At 39.0% G+C, this 23,468-nt stretch overlaps 1 protein-coding gene across 1 annotated transcript in view; it reads left to right on the top strand.

Moving 5' to 3' along the window:
* The window catches only part of LOC126281292 (ras-specific guanine nucleotide-releasing factor 2-like), a 1,771,818-nt gene that overhangs the window by 1,340,494 nt on the left and 407,856 nt on the right, over window positions 1–23,468 (top strand). Inside the window, exons 19-20 of the mRNA XM_049980119.1 lie at window positions 13,223–13,371; window positions 13,919–13,939. Coding sequence (XP_049836076.1) covers window positions 13,223–13,371; window positions 13,919–13,939 — 170 coding nt within the window. The remainder of the gene's footprint in view (window positions 1–13,222; window positions 13,372–13,918; window positions 13,940–23,468) is intronic.

Here is a 23,468-nt window from a genome sequence, read left to right as displayed (position 1 = left end):
TAGCATGGAGAGCTGCATCAAACCAGTCTCAGGACTGAAAACCACAACAACATGGCAGCTAGCTTTAAATATAGAGAAGTGTAAGTTAATGCAGATGATTATAAAAAACAACCCTCTAATGTTTGTTCGCAGCGTTATGTGGGTGCACCTGGACACAGTCACATTGTTTAAGTGTCTAGGTATAATGTTGCAAAGTGATATAAAATGGAATGAGGGCTCCAGCTTGATAGAAAGTGAGGTAAATGCCCCACTTCATTATATTGGGAGAATTTTGGGAAAATGTAGCTCATCCATAAAGGAGGTGGCATATAGAATGTTAGTGTGACCCATTCGTAAGTATTGTCTAGTGTTTGGGAACCCCACCAGGTCATACTAAAAGGAAGGCATTTAAACAATTCAGAGTTGTCCTCCGAGATTTGTTACCAGTAGGTTCAGCCAGCATGCAAAATGCTTCGTGAACTCAAATAGGTGTCTCTGGTTGGGGCCTGGTTGGAAGATAATGCTCTTTTCACAAGGCACTATTGTGAAAATGTAAAGAACCTGCATTTGAGGCCGACTACATATCACGAACATACATTTCATGTAAGGACCATGAAAATAACATGCAAGAAATAGGGCCCATACAGAGGCTTTTAGACAGTAATTTTTCCCTTTCTTTGTTTGCAAGTAGAACAGGAAAGGGAATGACTAGTAGTGGTAGAAGTTACCCTTTGCCATGCACCGTTCAGTGGTTTGTGGAGTATGTATGTGAATGGAGATGTAGGAACAATAATCAGAATTTATGGATTTTCACTGGTATTTCAATAAATTTAGGGAACATTGCTCAATATGCACAATTTCAGTGTTGTTTTAATTAATAATATGTACTTGCTTTGTTTCAGTAACCACACATTTTTCATCTAAAATATTGAGGAAATAAAATCATAACATAAGATATATTGAGCTACTTCTGTTGCCCTACTATGGTCATTTCACACTTATGTGGCTGTCATGTCAACAGTGCCATTACACAGTTGTTGGGAAGCACATTGTATGTGACATTTCAGACTTGTTTGGCAAATGTCATGTCCAATTAAAGGGAACAAGGCTGTGGGAATCCCACTGCTACACCCAGCTGCTAGTGACAGCAAATCAAACTTGCCAATGGAGTGGGCCATTGTTGGCATTCACATCTAGTTGTGTTTGACATTTGCTGTTCCACTCTTTGCTGCTTGTGCATTCTATCATTTGAATGGTTTTGAAGGGATGCTGGATGAGTATTTGTTTTATTAAATACAATGCATAAAATTTCCATTTTTATTGCTTTGTTGATACTTTAAATCTTAGAATACTGTCAGTTAATTGAAAAAGGTAGTGGTAAAAAATAATCCATCATCATTATTTAGGATGGTATCTTCTAAAATTCCCTTATGCATGCATTAACATCTAATTTTACTTTGAAACCCAATAATCAACAGAGTATCCTCTGTGTTGTAAGAGTCTCACACGAGAGTCTGTTTCAATAAAGAAATTGTGTAAAACCACACAGTCCTTAACAATATCAACTGCAAAATCAGGATCCAAGTTTATTGCTCCATTTGTTGATTATTATTTCAAATGTACATTCTATGTACCTTTGCACCCTCTAGTTATAGATTCTTTTTACAGTTTTCAACTGATTCCAACAAATCGTTGCAGAAGGTGTTTGTGCAGGTCTTTTTGCATTGAATTCAATCCTTTATTCTTACATGAACATTTTCAAAAGTTTGCACACTCATCCTAAAATAGTTGAAAAATTTTTCACAACCATTTCTGAAGTTGTCAATAAGCGTAAAGAATGCCCTAACATCATGTTTTCTCAAGTTGATTGGATGACCCTATTGCATCCTATTTATTTTTCTTTTCTTCAGGCATCAATGCAAGATTGTCCACACTAGTAATTTACTGTGATCCTTTTGCTTAATTCTATGTCAAATGTTATCATCAGTACAGGTTGTTCCTGTGTCCTTTACATAGCAACCATTTTGATGTGAACAGTGTCTACATGATAACCCTTCACCCAACACTATTAGCCCAGCAACTGGATAAGTGTGAAATGAGTCTTTCTTCGCTACTCTTCTGTCTTGGATCTCCATATTGACTTGTTGAAAGTAGGCAGTCAATCACCTACAATTTGACGTCTGGTACTGCCGTCCAGCACAAAATGGCAAATCATCCACACGAAACACAGAGGTTACTATGTTAAGCCTGTCCTTTTATTATCATGAGGGCTATACCCGGGATCACTGTGAAAATACTCAGTATAATGGCTCTTCTCCATTTAATATTCTCCATTACTCTGTCCAAATTTTTCAAAGAAAATTAATCACAATGATATGTCAAATCATATAGACATATTCACTATTACTCCCTCTCAAAGAAACTTGCTCTATGCAGAAATACCAAGTGAGGTCGCATTCTGGTTAGCACTGGACTTGCATTCATGGGAACTATGATTCAAACTCCAGTCTGGCCACCCAGATTTAGTTTTTCTGTGATCTCCATAAATCACAACAGGTGAATGCCGGGATGATTGCTATGAGCAGGGCATGATCAATATCCTTCCCCATCATTTTCTAGTCTGAGCTTGTACTCCATCTCTGATTGTGCTGTTTGATGGGGCATTAAACTATAATCTTCCTTGGTACACTGAAATATTTCAGTACACTTCAAAATGGTTGTATATCCACTTACAACTAATAGTAACACAAGTTAACATTCAGCACTCAAAATTGACAATACTATATTGGCCACATTTGAAGTTTCATCTTAGACCACAACATAATGGAGCTTTTATAAAAAGAATTTTTTTAAAATTTACAGCTGCACAAGAAATAGGAAACAAATTCAGTATACATTCTCGTTTGCAGTAGTTCACTTACACAACTCATCACTCTTCCATTATCTGAATTTACTCACTTGGCAAGAAATTAATTTAATAAAATAAAAGGACGATTCAGCCAGTTGGGAAGAAAACATAAACAAATAATGTGGCATTACATTTCAAGTAGTATTTACAGTATTGTATTAATAAGTATCATCTGCTTGTCTTTAGGCAAATTCCATTTTAGATTTTGGATAGACCAAATGGTATGTGTTTGGACTTAGTGTCTCTGGCACAAGGTTAGACCCCGTGTAAATTTCAGAAAAATTTTGGATATCTTTTTGTAAACTGATTTGGGCTTTTCGTTTCTCCCTCTTAACAAAAATAAGATTTCTAATTTCAAATTCTGCGGGTTTTATTACTTTATCATGTCTTTTCTTCCTTGCTTCTGCCAGTTTCTAACAGCTTTTTCTTGTTTGAAGTCTTTCTTTCGGCTACCTCTAAGTGGAAAATTAATTATATTGATTAACAAGTGTGGCACTGACTCACTACTTCATATGGCGCCAATGTAGTACACTCATGTACTTTACTGTCCATGACATCTTCAAAGCACATGAAATATTTACCCCAGACATTGTGCTAACTACTGCAATATACCAGCAATGATGTCCTAAACCCCTCAATACAGGTTTCCACAGGGTTAATAGATAGTTGGTGAGCCAAAAGGTATTTCATTTCCACACCATGGTCTTCCATGCTTTGTTTCCAAATTTGTGAGGTGAACTAAATACTATTGTCAGACAATATTGCCGTAGTCCTTCCAGTATTTATGAGATAGCCATGTTCCATCATTCTCCAGACTTCTTCAGCTGTAGCTTTCCTGAAACCGTACAATTTCTCAGAATTTGAAATATGTTCAGTACAAGCAAATACATATTTCCAGTTATTCTTTGTAGCAGGTAGTTGGTCATAAAAGCTCATCAGTGCCAGTTTCTAAACATACACAGAAAATGCCATTGCAATCATGTGTGTGAGTTGCATTTGTGTGTGTGTGTGTGTGTGTGTGTTTTCTATTTTCGAGAAAGGCCTTGTTGGCTGAAAGCTTATTTAATGACAGTCTTTTTGCTGTGGATGTCTGTGACTCAGTATTTCTGCTGTATGGTGAGTAGCAACTTTCCTTTTCATAGTATTGTTACATTCCATCTTTGATTAATTCCTGAACCTCTTTTGATGAAACACTGAATGTTTAGTATTACAGTTGCTCATTTTCACATTTCTTACATTTGTAGCAGAACTAGACTCATTCATTTATTTTCTCTACCATTGTTAGTAATAACTACTTCCTTCAGCCATGTTGGCATTATCTGTATCCTGCATGCCTGTATCTTAAACAAGTGTAATCTACCAAAATATCTACAGACTTCTCAGGACAACATATTTACCCCAGACATTGTGCTAACTACTGCAATATACCAGCAATGATGTCCTAAACCCCTCAATACAGGTTTCCACAGGGTTAATAGATAGTTGGTGAGCCAAAAGGTATTTCATTTCCACACCATGGTCTTCCATGCTTTGTTTCCAAATTTGTGAGGTGAACTAAATACTATTGTCAGACAATATTGCCGTAGTCCTTCCAGTATTTATGAGATAGCCATGTTCCATCATTCTCCAGACTTCTTCAGCTGTAGCTTTCCTGAAACCGTACAATTTCTCAGAATTTGAAATATGTTCAGTACAAGCAAATACATATTTCCAGTTATTCTTTGTAGCAGGTAGTTGGTCATAAAAGCTCATCAGTGCCAGTTTCTAAACATACACAGAAAATGCCATTGCAATCATGTGTGTGAGTTGCATTTGTGTGTGTGTGTGTGTGTGTGTGTTTTCTATTTTCGAGAAAGGCCTTGTTGGCTGAAAGCTTATTTAATGACAGTCTTTTTGCTGTGGATGTCTGTGACTCAGTATTTCTGCTGTATGGTGAGTAGCAACTTTCCTTTTCATAGTATTGTTACATTCCATCTTTGATTAATTCCTGAACCTCTTTTGATGAAACACTGAATGTTTAGTATTACAGTTGCTCATTTTCACATTTCTTACATTTGTAGCAGAACTAGACTCATTCATTTATTTTCTCTACCATTGTTAGTAATAACTACTTCCTTCAGCCATGTTGGCATTATCTGTATCCTGCATGCCTGTATCTTAAACAAGTGTAATCTACCAAAATATCTACAGACTTCTCAGGACAACAGATTTCCTAACTTTGTGAATAACCTTGTCTCCTTGTAAAGAATATTTTATGATGCACTGTGTAGAACTTCTCAAATATTGTGTAATCTGCCTTTCCTTAATAAGACTTCATCAATCTTGGGAATACATCCACATTCAGGAACCTCCATAACTGTTTCAAAATATGCTCTATTTCCTCTTCATATTTAACTCTCTTCAAATAATGTATTGTCAAATGCTCAAGTGATACCCTGTCTTTCATTCTTTCTTCCAGACCAAAAGGTAATCTCAACAAAGCATCTAGAGCTACATTTTCTCATACTGATGTGATGGATTTCTATATCAAACTACTGAATAAATAATAAAGATTGTAATAATCACTCACAGTTTTATTTACAATTCATTAAGAAAATAAATGTTTTGAGATTAAGTAAAAATGTGTGAAGCACACAAAATATGAATGTCTTACCCCATCATAAGTGTCTTTTACAACATAAAATATGTGTCTACTTGTTTAATACTGTTCAGCATTTTGTTCATTTTCCCTTTTGGATGTGCATCTAAATATCTGTGCATATTTCTGACAATGTGTTAGGTTAGGTTCTTTGCTCACATTGATATGATCTTTTCAGCTCTGATTGACCTCCAAATTGTTTTTGGCCATCATAAGCTACTATAAAATCAAACAATGGGAAATCTCATACGGAATTATGCCAATATCAATATCACTCTCTCTCTCTCTCTCTCTCTCTCTCTCTCTCTCTCACACACACACACACACACACACACACACACACACACACACACACACCTCACTCACTCATGACCACAGTTTCTGACTGCCAAGGCCAGACTGCGAACAGTGCATGGCGGGAGAAGCAAGCTGGGCAGTGGGGACAAGAACGAGGGTGGGGCAGGGAGGGGGAGGGATAGCCAGGATAGGTGAGGGGGATGTTAACATACTGTCCCTGTGTTGTTGCTTGACTCATGGAATCCCAGCAATGTGTAACAAGTCCTGGATGATTGAATTTTGCATTGGGCGAAAGATGAGGGTTTTTGGGAAGGACTGGTACTTCTGTGGGGCTAAGGATTTTTAAGGGAAGGTTCACAACAGTGTTTTGGTCTGTTTAGGTTCTGGATTCTGTGTGATGGACACAGGGAGTTTGTGAGGGTGGGATAGATGTGGTAGGTATGCAAGGCAGGGTTTGTCAGCTATAAGGGGATGTTGGTTCAGTTTGGAGATTGTTGTAGAGCTGGTGGATAGTGGTGTGTATTGGGTAATATGTATTGAACTGGGGACTTAGAAGTGAAGGAGAGGCTTCATCCCACCATAGCCCTCAGTGGTTGACAATCCCTCAACAGGCCGCAGCAGTCTACCCACCTCACCGCTGCCCCACACCGAACCCAGGGTTAGTGTGCAGTTCGGCGCCCAATGGCCCCCCATCCCCCAGGAACGTTTCACTCCAGTCGAGTATAAACCCAATTTTTGCATGGTAGAGTAATTATGGTGTACACATACATGGAGACAGTGTTTGCGCATCAATTGCTGACATAGTGTATCTGAGGCGGAATAAGGGGAACGAGCCCGCATTCACTGAGGCAGATGGAAAACCACCAGGCTGACTGGCACACTGGACCTCAACACTAATCCGCCAGGCAGATTCACACCAGGGAGGGACTAGAGTGCCTTCTCACTCAGGAAGCAGCGTGTTAGACTGTGTGCCTAGCTGGGCAGGCTGGTGGATAGTGGTAGTCAAAGGCAGGAGTAGGAACTGAACAGGATGGAGAGTATTATTATTATTATTATTAATTATTATTATTATTATTAATTATTATTATTATTTTAGGTGGCATTATGCATACTGCCATAGTTCCTGGAGGGCAAGAGTTTCAGTGTGTGGTATGGGATCCAGGAATTTGGGATTGCATAGCAGGAGAAGTTCATGGATGGATGGAGAGTAAGTATTGCAAGGAGATTTGGCCCTAATTGACATGGTTTTGCAGGCTATGTTGGTGAGGGTAAAGGACTGGTGGAATCTAAGCAGATTGAGGTAATTGTGTAAGTAGGGGTTGCAGCTGGAGATGGGTAATTTGATGGTAAGGCCATTTGGGGGAGTTCCATGAGACAAGCAGCAACAAATGAACAGAATGTTACTGTCCCCCATCACTAGCCTGCTAGTCCACCCCTTCCCTGCCCCTGCCTCCACCTTACCCCCACCCCACAGTTTTCTGCTTCCATCATGCACTGCTGCTCACAGTTTGACCTTGGCAGCCAGAGACTTTGGTTGTGTGTGTGTTTTGTCTAATTCTGTTGAAGGCTTGTTTGACTGAAAGCTTTGTTAGGCAGTCTTTTTCTTGTGCCTATCTGCAACTCAGCATCTCTCATATATGGTAGAAGCAACTATCCTTTTCATAATATTGTCATAATCTGCTGCAATTAATTCATCCACAGTTTCCATTTATTAAGTAAACATCATTAAAACACAACAGTTTTGTCAACTCTGAAGACATATTTTGTGACATATGGTACAAGTATTGAAGGTAACATAGACTGCAATTAACCCACAGTTGTAGCTGGTAAAACTTAGTTAAATTCATCTCAGAGATTTGTATAGTGCTAAACACTAAGCAATCTACAGCCCAGAGATGACGTAAGGGCAGAGTGAGAGATAAAGATGGATAGAATAAGAGAAATGGGGAGCAAAATTTATATGCACTTGAAAAAGTGCTAATGTATCTATGTGTTAGCTCTTCCTAAAATTGTTTGAGGCTCTCTTTAAAGAAGGAATGATTAGTACTTCACACATACTCTGTGACCTGCACAAAAACAATTGTCTTGCCTTTATCTGCTTTGAAGTACAATTGCATTAGTTTGCTTGAGTGAACATTGAAGGACTAACACATCAGTAACTTACACATACCATCACAGCCAGTAAAATACCATAATTTATTTTATCCTCTTACAATATTATATGTCTTGCATTCAGTAATTTTTAATTTTGTGATGTTACTGACCTGTTTGATTCCTCTTAGGTCTTATGGAATTTTATCAACCAAATCTTCTACCAATGTCTGTGATTCAATCAGTAAATAATGATGTGTTTATTTATCTTTATTCATCCAAGGAGCATCTCACAGTGATGTAGGATTTGTCGAGGTAATACAGTGCCAATCAATAAGCCAAAATATAACACACAGCATGCAAAACATGATTTAAGAGTATATGACTGGTAACCTATGGGGATAGGATAAGTGTTTGGCTATTGCCTATGTTAAAGAATTTTTCAGACATTTACCATAATGATCCAGAAAAGCTATGCAAAATTCAAAGCAGGATGACTAGACAGAGCAGTTCCATCCTTCCAGATATGAGGTCAGCTTCCTAACAGCTGCACTGCATCATTTAGTAATTCTCTATTGTATAATATTCCTTCATTTACACACAAATTGTTTCAGGTAACTTGCTGAATGATACATAGTTTCCTTCTTCACTGCCCACACACTGAGACCACCTGCTTATGACTCCTGGACTGCTTCTGATCACTTGCAGTGTCAAACATAGTTCCACTCTTCAACTCTTCAGTGCAGCTCACACTAAAACACCCACTGATGATTCCTCAAGCGTGTCCCTTGCCTCAATTCCAGACTCCACACTCATCTGGCTACCTGAAAAACTAAGGCAACAACTATTACTGTCATGTGTTATACATCCTGACTTGTGATTCTTGTGAAAGAAGTGAACCATAATCATGTAATGAGATGTGACAAGGTGCTATAGTATATGATATTGTAATGTCAGTGTTATTCCGATTACGGTGCAAAGTTCCTTTGGACATGCAAGTGTGAGTAGGGACTACCATCACCTGAAGAATGGAATGATGACAATGAAAATTTGTGCTGGACTGGGACTCGAATCTGGATTACCCGCTTATCATGAGGGGTCGCCGTATCGTTTGGCTATCCGTGCATGATTCACGGTCAGACCCAAACTTCCATATGTCACCAACCACATGTCTAGGACCTGGACTCATACAATCATTATATGTATTCCGATACAGGTCAGTCATTATACTTGAAAGCCTCTTTCTCAGTATCGATAAATAAATACAATATTGCAGTGCCTGTGTTATTCCAATTATGATGCAAAGTTCCTTTGGACATGCATGTTCAAAGGAACAGGCACTGTGGCAGTCACGGACATTATGAAACACCTCAAATGAATTCACAATTGTGAGTGGGGACTACCATCAGCTGTAGAATGGAATGACGACAATGAGAATTTATGCCAGACCAGAACTCAAACCCAGATTTCCTGCTTATCACAGGATAAGTTATTATTCTTATGGCCCTTTTCTGCAGTGTAAAAACTGTCTCCATGTTTTGTGCCTTCAATCCGCAGAAGAGAATCTCATAGCCAACAACTGTGCTGTAGACATAATATGTCACCACAACACATTTGCTGTTACAAACTGTTGCTGACACTCTTAGAGTATTTGCTACACAATGTGTAGAGTAATCATCTATGCCTAAAGTGACAGAGTTACTTTCTCTCTTTATGCTGAAATGCATATTGTTTGTTTTATCTGTGTTCAACATTAATTTATTACATACTGCTCAACTGCAAACATCACTGAGGCTTCATTTGCTTTTTTTACTAGGAGTTCTGAAGGTTTATCAGTGACTAGGATGTTGCTGTCATTGGCAAAGAGAACTTTCTCCCCATGTCTTTACACTGTCTGGGCAGTCACTGATACATGCTGAAGATGATGATAAGAATTACAGTAATGATCCTTGTGGCTTTTGTTTTTAATTTAATGAGCCTTGTACAGCAATAACTTTACTTTCATGGTTATATAGAATACAAACTCTATTTAATTCAACAAGTTAGGCATGTATGTAATCAGTTAACATGTGCTCTTTATGTGCGTTGAAGGAACTCCAGTGAATGATTATTTACAGTTAGAGTAAAAGAAAAGTGAATGTTGTAAGGTTGTACAATTAAAACTCTCAGGATTGTCAACAGAGAGAACTTTGATAGTTTAAGTCAACAAATGAAAGGTTTATAAGTTGGCATGTGTAGCTTTGCTTGGTTGTCATCTTTGGAATCAGTTGTGTACTGTAAAATGGGGTTACAACCTAAAACATAGGTGATGAAAAATAAATAAAAATGTGAAACAAGGGAAAAATTAGTACATTTAGGTATTACTATATACATCAATTATAAAAGCTACTCAGTAGAATTTAGACACATTAAGTTGCAGACAGGCACAATTAAAAGACTTTTACACTCAAAGCTTTTGGTAAAGCCTTTTTTTCAGAAAAGAAGGGGAAACACACACACATCCACACAAGAAAGCACAGCTCAGACTCACATGACTGCTATCTCTGGCAGCTCTAGCCAGACTGCAGGTGCAATGTTGAAAAATGAAAGCAGCAAGTGGCACTGTGGTAGGGAAGGGGAGTAATAGATAGAGTAAAGGTGGGAGGAGAGAAAAGTGCTGCCTGGGAAGGTGTGCATTGGGTGAATGTGGGAGAGGGGGGACGGGACAGAAAAAGAGGGAAGCAGAGAGGGAAAAAGATTAGTGGGTACATCAGCTGAGAGCAAGCACAATGAGAGTAGGGGGTTGTGAGTTGTGGGGAGGTTATACGAAAAAGGAATGGAAGCAGTTGGATGGAGGAACAGTAGGTCATTGTAGGTTGAGGCTGGGAAAGTTTTGGGAGCGGAGAATGTGTATGGTAAATCCTATTTGCACAGTTCAGAAAAGCTAGTGGTTGAGTGGTTGGATCCAGATGGCCTGGATTGTGTAGCAGGCACTAAAATCAACTATGGCCACTGATTGACAGTGGCCATTCCTCCTGCTGGACAGCTGGTTTGTAGTCATACCAATATAAAAAGCTGTGCAGTGAATACAGAAGAGCTGGTATGAGTATGTGATGTGGTTACTTTCATAGATGACTCAGCCTCCAATTGTATAAGACAAGCACATCACAGGACTGAAATAGGAATTGTTGGGTTGGTGGATTGGGCAGGTCTCATTAAAGGGTCTTCCACAGGGGTGTGATTCTTGTGACAAGGGGCTGCAACTTGGAGTGGAATAAGGATAGATGAAGATGTTGTGGTGGGTGGCTGGGAGATTTAACACCGCCTTAGGAGGGATGGGAAGGATCTTGGATATGATGTCCCTAATTTCATGGCCTGATGAGACATAATCAAAGTCCTGATGAAGGATGTGGTTCAGCTGTTTCAGTCCAGGGTGATATTTTGTGTTGGAGGAGGTGCTCCTTTGTCGTTGGTTCTTGGAAATGGTGGGCGGTTGGGGGAAATCGTTTTACAGGCAAAGCCTGTGGGTAGTGCCAGGTTGTGTGCGAGGCATTTTTTGGTGCGGAAGGAATGTCAGCTGTCAAAATGCAGATATTTTTGGAGGTTGGTGCATTTTAAGTGAGAAAAGGTGTAGATGAAGCCATCAGAGAGGATAAGGTTAATTTCCAGAAAGGTGGCATGCTGGGTTGAGGAGGAGCCAATGTAATGAATGAGAGAGAAGGTTTTGAGGTTGTGATGGAATGATAGGGTGTCTTGACCATGTGTTTGGATTATTAAGAGACCATCCTGAACCAGGCAATGAGTTTGGGGTGTTGGGAGGCTAGGAAGGTTCCCAAAAGATGGTCCATAAACAGTCTGGTATAGAAAGGTGCCATGTGGGTGCCCTCACTTTGCCACTGATTTGTTTTATGCCTTCCCTTCAAAGGATAAGTAGTTGTGTGTTAGTATAGGGTTATTAAGGTGTATACAGTAGGTTTGGAGTCTGAAAGACATTGGGAGATGTAGTGTTCAATAATTGCAAGATCATGGGCATGAGAGATGTTGGTGTGTAGGTAAGTGGCATCAGTAGTGATGAGTAGGAATCCCGGAGGTAAAAGGGTGGGTTTGGTGGAGAGTCAATGAAGGAAATGGTCGGTATCTTTGGTGTGGGAGTCTAGAATGTGGGTAGTTGATTGGAGGTGATGAGCAATGAGGGCCAAAAGTCTTTCAGCAAGAGTCTAATAACCAGCTACAATGTTTGGTTTTTAGATTTTGAGGAGCACATGGAAGGTGTGTGTGTGTGTGTGTGTGTGTGTGTGTGTGTGTGGTGGCGGCATGGGAGAAAGGGAGGCAAATGTATTCGGGGGAGAGATTCTGGGAAGGACTTGAGGCTTTAAATGGGGATTGGAGGTTATATTGGACCTCTGGGATTGGATCACTGTGGCAGAGCTTATAGGTGGAGGAGTCAGATAATTGGCAAAGGCCTTTCTCGAGGTAGTCACTAGTCATAGTGATAGTGAATGTTAGGGTGCAGGTAGCATGTTTAGGTGAAGATTTGCTTTGTGGTTTGCATGGCTCTCATTTCCTCTATTGAAATGTTGTTCTTAGGAAGGGACTTGGGGAAGGACGGAGATGCCTAGTTGGAGGTAAACAACTCCTGAGAGGTGACCGGAGGGTGGTTAGGTGGAAAGGGGAGGATTATGGTTGGGTAATAGTATGAACTGGGAGAGAGCAGGGTTCAGTGTTGGGATTAGGTTGGTGTTGGAGGTGGAGGGATTGGTGGCAAAGAAGTGTTTCCATTGCAGGGATTTAGAGGAAAATAGGTCTTTGACAAGTCCAGTGTTGTTAAAAATGTGGATGTAGGATAGAAGGTGAGGCCTTTGAAACTTCTGTGGACTGAGGATTCTGATGGATAGCTTAACAGCAATGTTCTGGGACTATTTCAGCTCTGGATTGGGTGAAGTGTTGGTAAGGATTTTTGGGGGATGTCACAAGTTGAAAAGATCAGTTAGGCAGGGTCTGGGTGCTATTAGGGGTTGGCAAGGTGGAACACTATGGGTATGATAGGGGTGAGATAGTGGTGCCACAAGATGCAGTAGGATGTCAGCAAGTTGATGACATTTGGAGGTGGTGTCTGGAAGGCTTTTACAGCAGCTGAAGAGCAAGGGATTCAATTTCTGAGATGTGATGTATGTAGTATCATTGTTGGTATTCTAACAAGGGCTTTGTGTTTATTGATACATTGTACAGTATTTCACCAAGTACAAATAGTTGAATCAATTAAAAATATATGTTAAATATGATAGTTCAGCAAACATATAATGACTTTGATTTTAAATTATATATTTCAGAGTTATTACACAGGCCGCCGATCCATGCAGCAAGATACGGATGGTGGTGGAGGCAGTGCCTCACAGAGAGCCAGTTTCCAGCATGATTCTCCACAGAATTCAAGCAAGGCAGGAGTAGTCATCACGTCATTCAGACAATCACAGAGAAGGTCAGTTAAGTAATTTGAAATTGTGTACTTACTCCTACCACCATTTATTTTCCTCATTAGAACTTTTACCAGAAGTCAAAATGATATGTAAAATATTTTTGTCTGCATTTGCACTAATAAAACATGAACAAATAAGCAGTGTTGCTCCCTTCGCAGAATCATGTGTAACTCGCACAATTATCATAAAATTGTCTGTGATAAATGTTGATAGTTGTGATGTGTTACATAACTTAACAAAAGTTATTTTATATTTTTGCTCCTGTCAAATGCCGGTATTTTGCTAATTGCTGTGCTTTCATTTAAGTCTCTGGCTTTATGACTTTGATGTGACTGCAATTGGTGTTTTGTTTAGTTCGTGTTGTTTCAACAGCATGAAAAATGAAAGACTTTGATGTTATTCTCTGTGGCATTATTTCAACATCTAAATGTTGCTCTTCTTCCATTTCTTATATGCCCCAAATCCCATTTCATTCTGCTGTCCTAATTGGTTGTATGTTTCCCACGCTCTTCCTGTGGCACCATGTTTTGGTGTTTCATGTGAGTCCAGCATCGGACCAGAAGTATTGTGGTAAGTAGAGTGTGTTCATGAATGTTTGCTTTGCACTGCTTTCTCCTCATTGTGTTTTGTCTTGATCCTGCTGCTAGTGACTCATCTTCACCATGATAATAGTAGAGATATTAATACCCATTGCTTTCTTTAATTGTGTAGTATCTGAATATAATGCAATTAGTTATCAATTTAGATTGTTTGTAATTCAGTATTTTTGTTCAACCATACACGTAGTTCATTGCATTTACATTCAAAGTGTGTATGGTCCTTTAGAACAACTGGGCAGCACATGCTGGTCACTGTATTTTGCGGCAGTACCTCAAACTGCCTATAATTGCTTTTACTTTTGAATATACCTTTGTAACTGCCTGAGCTCACGTACAGCATATTTTTGATCACTTTCACAGTGTGAAATGGCACGAATAATTTTGTGACTGATTTTCCTCCATCAATTACAATCTTTATTCAGCAACTTTGGAAAAATAAATTTCTGACATTAACATATTTTTACTATTACTGAGTTAAAAAAAAGGACTACATGTAACTGCTTACTATACATGATGATGAGTAGGTAGGTGCACAAACATTGTGATAATTTATTGTTTCACATTCTTTGTCAGATCACAGAGTAAGATTCACAGTAAAATATTCAAATGAATAAAGTTCTTAGAGAGAGAGAGGGAGAGTTCCAACATGACACAGTGTTAATACTAGCACAGCTGATTAATCTCCAGCTGGTTACGTGGCACATTCTGAGTAATTATGAAACAAAAGAAAAGAATAAAAGAAAAGAATGAACAAACACATTAGGAGATATTAGCTAATAAATGCTAAGTTTGCCACTATCAGCACTTTCTATGATCATAAAAATAAGTTGCATGTAGCCTACGTTGTTGGTGCAAGGTGTTGGCTTCTGTATACCAGGACAAGAGGGTACCTGGCACCCCACACATCTACTTGAAATCTTCCCAGACATTTCAAAGCTCCTTAGAAGCCATTTGTGTGTGCATACGATGCCACATCATAATCCCATTTGATGAGTTTGGAAAGATGGAGATGGCACAAGGGGGACAATGATTTCTCCATATAGTCATGGTTTGTGAGTGGTGGTGGTATTAGTGTGACCCAGAACTGCCTGCTGTATGTATCCCATCAATAGCTGCACCTGGGACTGGTACATTCCTTGTCCTGATGATAACTGATGACTTGACAGTATAAGTATCTGAAAAATTGACTTGGTTTGTTGTACTTCATCATTCATGTTGGTACATTCCTATTCTCTAAAAGTACATAATTAATTTTTTTAAAGATTTGGTGTTTGTATTTTGCATTATACCCAACACTGAATGTGAAAGAATTACAGGTAATTAGGTGAAGTTTTTTGGAGCACGAAACATTTGTTTGAAACCTTATACTTAACGTGTTCTTCTGGAGGTGACCAACGTTGTTGTTCCATTTATCACATAATTTTCATTTTCTGTAGGAACTATTGGTGTGACTCTCTTGGGAATATGTTTCGTTCTTAGGGCATTACAAATGACATTCCCACATTCTGTACTTATTTTCAATATTCCTGAGTTATTGGCAGCTTCCTCACTTCTTCATTACATCATTTTTCATTAACAAACAGTATCAGCTTCCAACTGCCAATCAGTTTCAGGTAGAGGCACAGTCGATTACATGATATTTTGACAATGCAAACAATTTTAAGTATTATTAGCAACAGTATTTTAAGCAATTTGCAATAAATGAAGCTGTACAAAATCTTTTAAGTCCACAGCAGGAGACATGAACATGTTTTTCATAATTAATTTTGTAACAAATATAATGGGTGTTAATATTACATGATGAGTATTTTTAACAATTAGTATTTAGATACCATACATAAATTTCAAGTGCAATTCATGTACTATTTCATTGGTTTACAACAGTGATGTTTCCATTCATAAGTCATAATTAATGAAAACAAAATACACAATCCTATTTTATAGTTAAAAGTAGTAATTAATACACGTTTACTACATGAAAAATTGTTTATCTTTTTTAAGCCATGAGCAAAAATGCTATTACAGTATTTCAAACAATGGAAAATCCAGGATGGAATATAACAATACGAGAGAAGGGAAGTTGCTACTCACCATATAGCAGAGATGCTGAGCCGCTATAGGCATAATAAAAAGATTCACACAATCATAGCTTTCGGCCATTAAGATCTCTGTCATCAGTAGCCACACAGACACTTTCCTTCTCTCGTACTATTACAGTATTTTCTACACTGTCTCACATCTCATTAAGCAAAACTTAAAGCTGAAAATCAAGACTTACCATATAAAAAACCACATACTAAAATTACTGTGTATTGTGTTGTTCACTAAGTATATGTATGATGATCTGCAATAGGTAAATCTCAATTTGTTACATTTCACACACACACACACACACACACACACACACACACACACACACACCAGGATTCATGCATAAGATTTATACATGAGATTCTGCCAAATATGCATCAGAAATTTGTTTACACCAGCTCAGTTGAATCAGCACATCAGCATGGCTCTAAATTTGTTTCAGTTGCTCCTTGAAAGAGTAACTGTTTGTGTTGTCTTTTCAAGTACACCTAGTATTTGTAACTGTCTAAATTCTATAAAAATCAAACAATGGAAAATTCAGGATGGAATGTAAACAAAATAATGGAAAGGATAGTTGCTACTCACCATACCGCAGAGATACTGAGATGCAGAAAGGTACAACAAAAGGACTGTTACGCAATTAGCTTTCAACCAACAAGGCCATTGTGAAAATAAGACAACACACACACACACACACACACACACACACAAAACTGATACACATATGACCACAGTCTGGCAGCTTGAGCCAGACTGCGAGCAGCGGTGCATTATGGGACAGGCAACCGGGTGAGGGTAAGGAGGAGGCTGGAGTGGGGAGGGGTAGGGATAGAAGGGTAGGGGTGGGGTCAGAAAAGTGCTGCTGGGAGCGTGTAGGGACAAGATGGAGAGTGGAGCAGCTAGGTGCAGTCAGAAGGTTAGAAGGGGGCGGGAGAGGGAGGGAGGATTAATGGAAAAGGAGAGAAGTAAGAAGACTGGATGCATTGGTGGCATAGAGGGTTTCACTTTGATGGCTGCCACCCATTCCATACCAAGAATTCCCTTCCATACAGACTAGTCATCTGTGGCTGTTGCATCTGTTGTGATGAGCAATCCCTCCCAAAGGATACTGAAGTGCTCACTGAAGAATTTACAGACCGTAATTATCCTACCAACCTTGTGCGACAACAGAGTTCCTGCGCCTTATTTTTCCACTCACCTAACATCTCCCAAAGTCCCACTGTCCAGCCACAGAGTAGCATTCCCCTCATGACTCAGTACCACCCAGGACTGGAGTAACTGTATAACGTTCTTCACTCGGGTTTCAACTAAATCTCATTGTGCCCCGAAATGAGAAATGTCCTGCCCATTATCCTTCCTACTCCTCGCACAATAGTATTCCACCACCCAAAAAACCTACACAATATCCTCATCCATCCCTACACAACCCCTGCTCCCATCCCCTTCCCTGAATAGATCTAGATGCAAGACCTGTCCCATACATCCTCCCACCACTGCCCACTTCTGTCCAGTCACAAACGTCACCTATTCCATCAAAGGCAGGGCTACATTTGAAGTCAGTCATGTGATATACAAGCTAAGCTGCAACCACTTTGCTGCATTCTGTGTGGTCATGACAACCAACAAGCTGTCTGTCTGCATGAATGCTCACCGAGAAACTGTGGCCAAAAGCAGCTAGACCAACCCATTGCTGAACATGCCACCCAACATAACGTTTTTCATTTCAGTGACTGCTTCACAGCCTGTGCCCTCTGTATCCTTCCCACCAACACCAGCTTTTCTGAATTACGCTGGTGGGAACTCTCCCTGCTGTATATCCTACATTCCCATAACCCTCCTGGCCTCAACCTTCATTAATCCTTGTCCTTACCCATTTAGCACCTCCCCTGTTCCCATTTCAGCCTACACAGCTGTCTATTCCATCAACACACCCAGTCTCTTTATCTCTGTCCTTTTCCGCTAACCCCACTCTCCACCACGTCCGTCTAACTTCACAATTGCACCTAGCTGCCCCACTCTCCACCTCGTCCCTGCGTGCTCCAAGCAGCACTTTAACATCCCCTTCCTCTAACCTGCTATCACTCCCCCTCCCCATCCCAGCCTCCTCCTTACCCCCAACCAGTTGCCTCTCCTATAATGATCCGCTGCTAGCAGTCTGGCTCCAGCTGCCACAGACTGTGGTCATGTGTGTGTGAGTTGTGTTTGTGCTAGTGTGTGCACGTTTGTATGTTGTCTAATTTTGACAAAGGCTTTGTTGGCCAAAAGCTAATTGTGTAACAGTCTTTTGTTCACGTTTCTGTGACTCAGCATCTCCGCTACGTGGTCAGTAGCAAACTATCCTTTTCTTGTCTAAGTTGTAAGTGATACATTAAAAAAATAATTACCTGTTGTAGCTTTAACACCATATCAGATGTTTCCCTTTTTTCTACAAATTGTACAGTATCATTAGTAATGAATCAATTTCAGGGGGTAAAATATACAATAAACATTACCAAACAGTAAATGTCGAGTGGACTGATAAAACTAGTTATAAATGTACATTAGAAAAAATATACATATGTAGGTAAAGAGTGAATAGGATAAAACCCTTTTTTATTAGTGCTTGTGTAATCTGACTGTATGATTATTTAATATTCAAGTAACACATACATTTATTCCAACTGTAGGTGGCATGTGTATCAGAATTGACATTGCGAGCAAATATATTATTCAAGAAAAATATGCGTATTAGTTATAGGACATTGTAATATTGAAAGAATGTACTAATTACTAGGAGAATCACAATATATTTATTTATGTATTTATATTTCTTTACGCATGTAGTCATCAAACAATGGTTTTCAAACACATATTGATACAAAGGTGTAATATGTATAACTTTTTGTATAAAGGCTTAACTCACAACATATTTAACCAAAAAGGTGTTAACCTAATAATATAATACATACAGCTTAGAATTATTTCAGTGAATACAGACATTTATCTAGGAAAAAAAAGGTATTGATTTTGTGTTGAATGGATCCCCAGTATGTGGTTTTGTTGAATTTGGCATTTTGTTATACCACATTGAGCTACTGATATATTATCTGTGGTCCGTTACTTTTAATTCTGTTCTTTTCCTTTAATAACTGTGCTTCTTCTTTGTGTTGTGATTATGTATATCATAACAGTTGGGTGTGACACCATGACAGCTTACAAAAAAGAAAAGAAGGAGAAACATATATCTTAGGATCTTTGAGCAGTTCTTCCCTCCAATACTACAGAACAGATCTCTTCTACTGCAAGCTTTTTGCTTTCCATGTTTTGGAGGGTGTAGTATGGACCAAAATAAAACAAAAAATTGTCACATTAACATGGTCTCTAAAATGCATACCTTAAGAGTCATGAGCACTGGTTCAGAAGAAGAGATGTTTTCCACAGCAACGAAGATGAAAACATACTCTTAGCTTTAAAGATGTGCACTTTAGAGCCCATGTTTACTTGACTATTTTTCTTGTTTAGCTCTACAATATCACCTCTCAAAATATGTGAAACAAAGAGCCAGCAGTAGAAGAAAAATGTTTCACTGTGTCAAATATGAAGGGCTCTTAAAATAAGCATTTTAGAACCCATGTGTACTAGAATTTTTTTGCTTTCAACTCTATATATTTATGCCCTGAATTACACTACACCCCATATACGGGGTGTTTCAAAAATAACCGGTATATTTGAAACAGCAATAAAAACTAAACGAGCAGTGATAGAAATACACCGTTTGTTGCAATATGCTTGGGACAAAAGTACATTTTCAGGCGGACAAACTTTCGAAATTACAGTAGTTACAGTTTTCAACAACAGATGGCACTGCAAGTGATGTGAAAGATATAGAAGACAACACAGTCTGTGGGTGCGCCATTCTGTACGTCGTCTTTCTGCTGTAAGCGTGTGCTGTTCACAACGTGCAAGTGTGCTGTGGACAACATAGTTTATTCCTTAGAACAGAGGATTTTTTTGGTGTTGGCATTCCACCGCCTAGAACACAGTGTTGTTCCAACAAGACAAAGTTTTCAATGGAGGTTTAATGTAACCAAAGGACCGAAAAGCGATACAATAAAGGATCTGTTTGAAAAATTTCAACGGACTGGGAACGTGACGGATGAACGTGCTGGAAAGGTAGGACGACCGCATACGGCAACCACAGAGGGCAATGCACAGCTAGTGCGGCAGGTGATCCAACAGCAGCCTCTGGTTTCCGTTTGCCGTGTTGCAGCTGCGGTCCAAATGACGCCAACGTCCACGTATCGTCTCATGTGCCAGAGTTTACACCTCTATCCATACAAAATTCAAACGCGGCAACCCCTCAGCGCCGCTACCATTGCTGCATGAGAGACATTCGCTAACGATATAGTGCACAGGATTGATGATGGCGATGTGCATGTGGGCAGCATTTGGTTTACTGACGAAGCTTATTTTTACCTGGACAGCTTCGTCAATAAACAGAACTGGCGCATATGGGGAACCGAAAAGCCCCATGTTGCAGTTCCATCATCCCTGCATCCTCAAAAAGTACTACTGGTCTGGGCCGCCATTTCTTCCAAAGGAATCATTGGCCCATTTTTCAGATCCGAAACGATTACTGCATCACGCTATCTGGACATTCTTCGTGAATTTGTGGCGGTACAAACTGCCTTAGACGACACTGCGAACACCTCGTGGTTTATGCAAGATGGTGCCCGGCCACATCGCACGGCCGACGTCTTTAATTTCCTGAATGAATATTTCCATGATCGTGTGATTGCTTTGGGCTATCCGAAACATGCAGGAGGCGGCGTGGATTGGCCTCCCTATTCGCCAGACATGAACCCCTGTGACTTCTTTCTGTGGGGCACTTGAAAGAGCAGGTGTACCGCCAGAATCCAGAAACAATTGAACAGCTGAAGCAGTACATCTCATCTGCATGTGAAGCCATTCCGCCAGACACGTTGTCAAAGGTTTTGGGTAATTTCATTCAGAGACTACGCCATATTATTGCTACGCATGGTGGATATGTGGAAAATATCGTACTATAGAGTTTCCCAGACCGCAGCGCCATCTATTGTTGACAATTGTAACTACTGTAATTTCGAAAGTTTGTCTGCCTGAAAATATACTGTTGTCCCAAGCATATTGCAACAAATGGTGTATTTCTATCGCTGCTCGTTTAGTTTGTATTGCCGTTTCAAATATACCAGTCATTTTTGAAACACCCTGTATATAGTAAGCATACAGTGAGGTTTTATTTGTATTTTTTTTAAATATAGGTGCATCATGACAGATTCCCCTGGAACCCAGACCATGTGTCAATCTAACAACTCTCTTTTGCAGCAACAGTATTCTGTTCAAGTTTGCCACTGGGCAAACCACCACAGCTCTATCCCATAAATTGCAAATGAGGAAATTGTCCCATGTTACATTGTTTTTAGCGTTTTATCACATACAATTTTGAACAGTTAGATAAACAAGTAAAATGCATCATTTATTTTGCTGCATATGTAGCCAACATGGGCTTTTTCCATCAAAGATTGCCATCCAAGTGCTGTTGAAGGAATGTACAGTCTTCACTGCCTGTATGCGTAATTCAACAAATATTTCCTACATTTCTGTGGCATGAGTTGCCCACTTTCCAATAATTGTGATTTTCTGGTATTTACCTTTAGGTCATGGTTAGTGAAATTTGTATTCACTTCAGATATCGCAAGTGTTGAAAAATATATCATGTATTTCATGCCCTCAGTTACTGCAAGAGAAGTACAGGGTTGAACATATTGAAGGCCTTTGTGAGCCCTAAAAATATACCTAAAGTGGGCTCTCCTTCGTCTAGGTAACTATAAACGTGGTGCAACACTTCTGTGACAGCTGCTGTGGCGTTGCAATCTGTTCTAAATCCATGTTAGGTTTCTGTGAGGAGTTTTTAATAGAAAGGCACTTGGTTGTGCCAGCAGGATCGATTCAAAAATTTTACTAAATGTAGGAATCAGTGATATTGGTCTTTAGTTTGACTCCTCCTCCTTTGATCTTTTTTATAACAGTTTTTTGAACTTGCATCAGTTGACCTTCATGTCTGATGTTCATTGCTTCCCCTTCTGTGTTCATATGTGTTTTACAGTATTTGTTAATGAGGTTCCAGGAGGTGGGCTTACATATACTGACTGTGTTATTGGTTCAAGGTGTTCTTGCTTATTAAAATTTAAGAGTTGTATTTTGAAACTTTGCTTAGTACTGGTACATTTTTCTTTTACAATAGGCAGCACACATAATTTGCATAAGTGTACAGAGACATTCGGTCTAATCTTACTTACATAGCTGATAGTTATATTTTAACCCTTTTTTCCCACTGATAGAGAGTTGTTTTTGTTTTAATTCATCAATTTAAAAAAAAAAAACTGAACAGAATTGGCCATAATTCACCTGATTGTTCTAACTGGTAGAAACTGCCCCGATTCTCTCTAGTCACACACTGGCAGTTAACTCAAGTTAGTCTACTCTGCAGTAATGTCAAAGGAATTACAGTATTTTTACTTTAATATTACTAGATAATGGTCTTTTCTATTCTTTTTTACACTGTGTGTTATAGCAGGAAGACTTATTTTCAAGAAATACAAACAAAGATGAATCCTGTTAACATTTGTAATAAAATATTCACTTGGTGCAGAAGCAACTCTTTTCTGTTCATGTATTTGTTGTTTTGCTTTAGGCACTGAGATCTCATTGTGTACGCGTGAGAGAGATGTTTCACCTTGCTTCACACACAGATTATCCAACTGAAATAAAATAACTGATTGGTAACAGTGGAAGAAAAATGATTATTATTTCCTTAGTTAAGGAAAATTCCCATATCATCATACATACAAGGTAGTTCTATACCATACTAGTGAACATAAGTGTTTTAATGATGTGTTGAAATCAAGTCTCAAAATCTTCATGTGCTGCTCATTTGAATAATGTGCCTATATACTAGAGCATGGTTTAACAAGACTAATACTTGCAATGACAACTAAGTACTAATTTGTACAAAATATGAAATGTGGTGTTATGATACATGCAGTAAAAATAGGTGTTAATTCATCAATTGTAATCATATTGTCTAAATAGTAATTAGAATTTTCCACACATCCTGTGATACTAAACACAAGTTCTTGAATTGTAATGCCTTCATCTCTTGGAACTTGTTTGTACTTTACTCTTTGATTGTACTCATTACAAAAAGCAACCATGACATCACCTGTAAATTTAATTATTTATTTAAATTGACCCTTATTCTTGGACTCAAAATAAAGTTAAGAGCTTAAACCAAGCATCACTACTCTTCTTCATTGACAAAACCAATGTATCACAGACATTACTCTACCTTTCATCTTGTTACTGAATATAATTTTTAACTGCTCCCACAA

Source organism: Schistocerca gregaria, chromosome 7, assembly GCF_023897955.1.
Source record: "Schistocerca gregaria isolate iqSchGreg1 chromosome 7, iqSchGreg1.2, whole genome shotgun sequence".
NCBI classification, from domain to species: domain Eukaryota; kingdom Metazoa; phylum Arthropoda; class Insecta; order Orthoptera; family Acrididae; genus Schistocerca; species Schistocerca gregaria.
The sequence above is the reverse complement of the archived record's forward strand: the minus strand, read 5'-3'. Positions and strand labels throughout refer to the sequence as shown.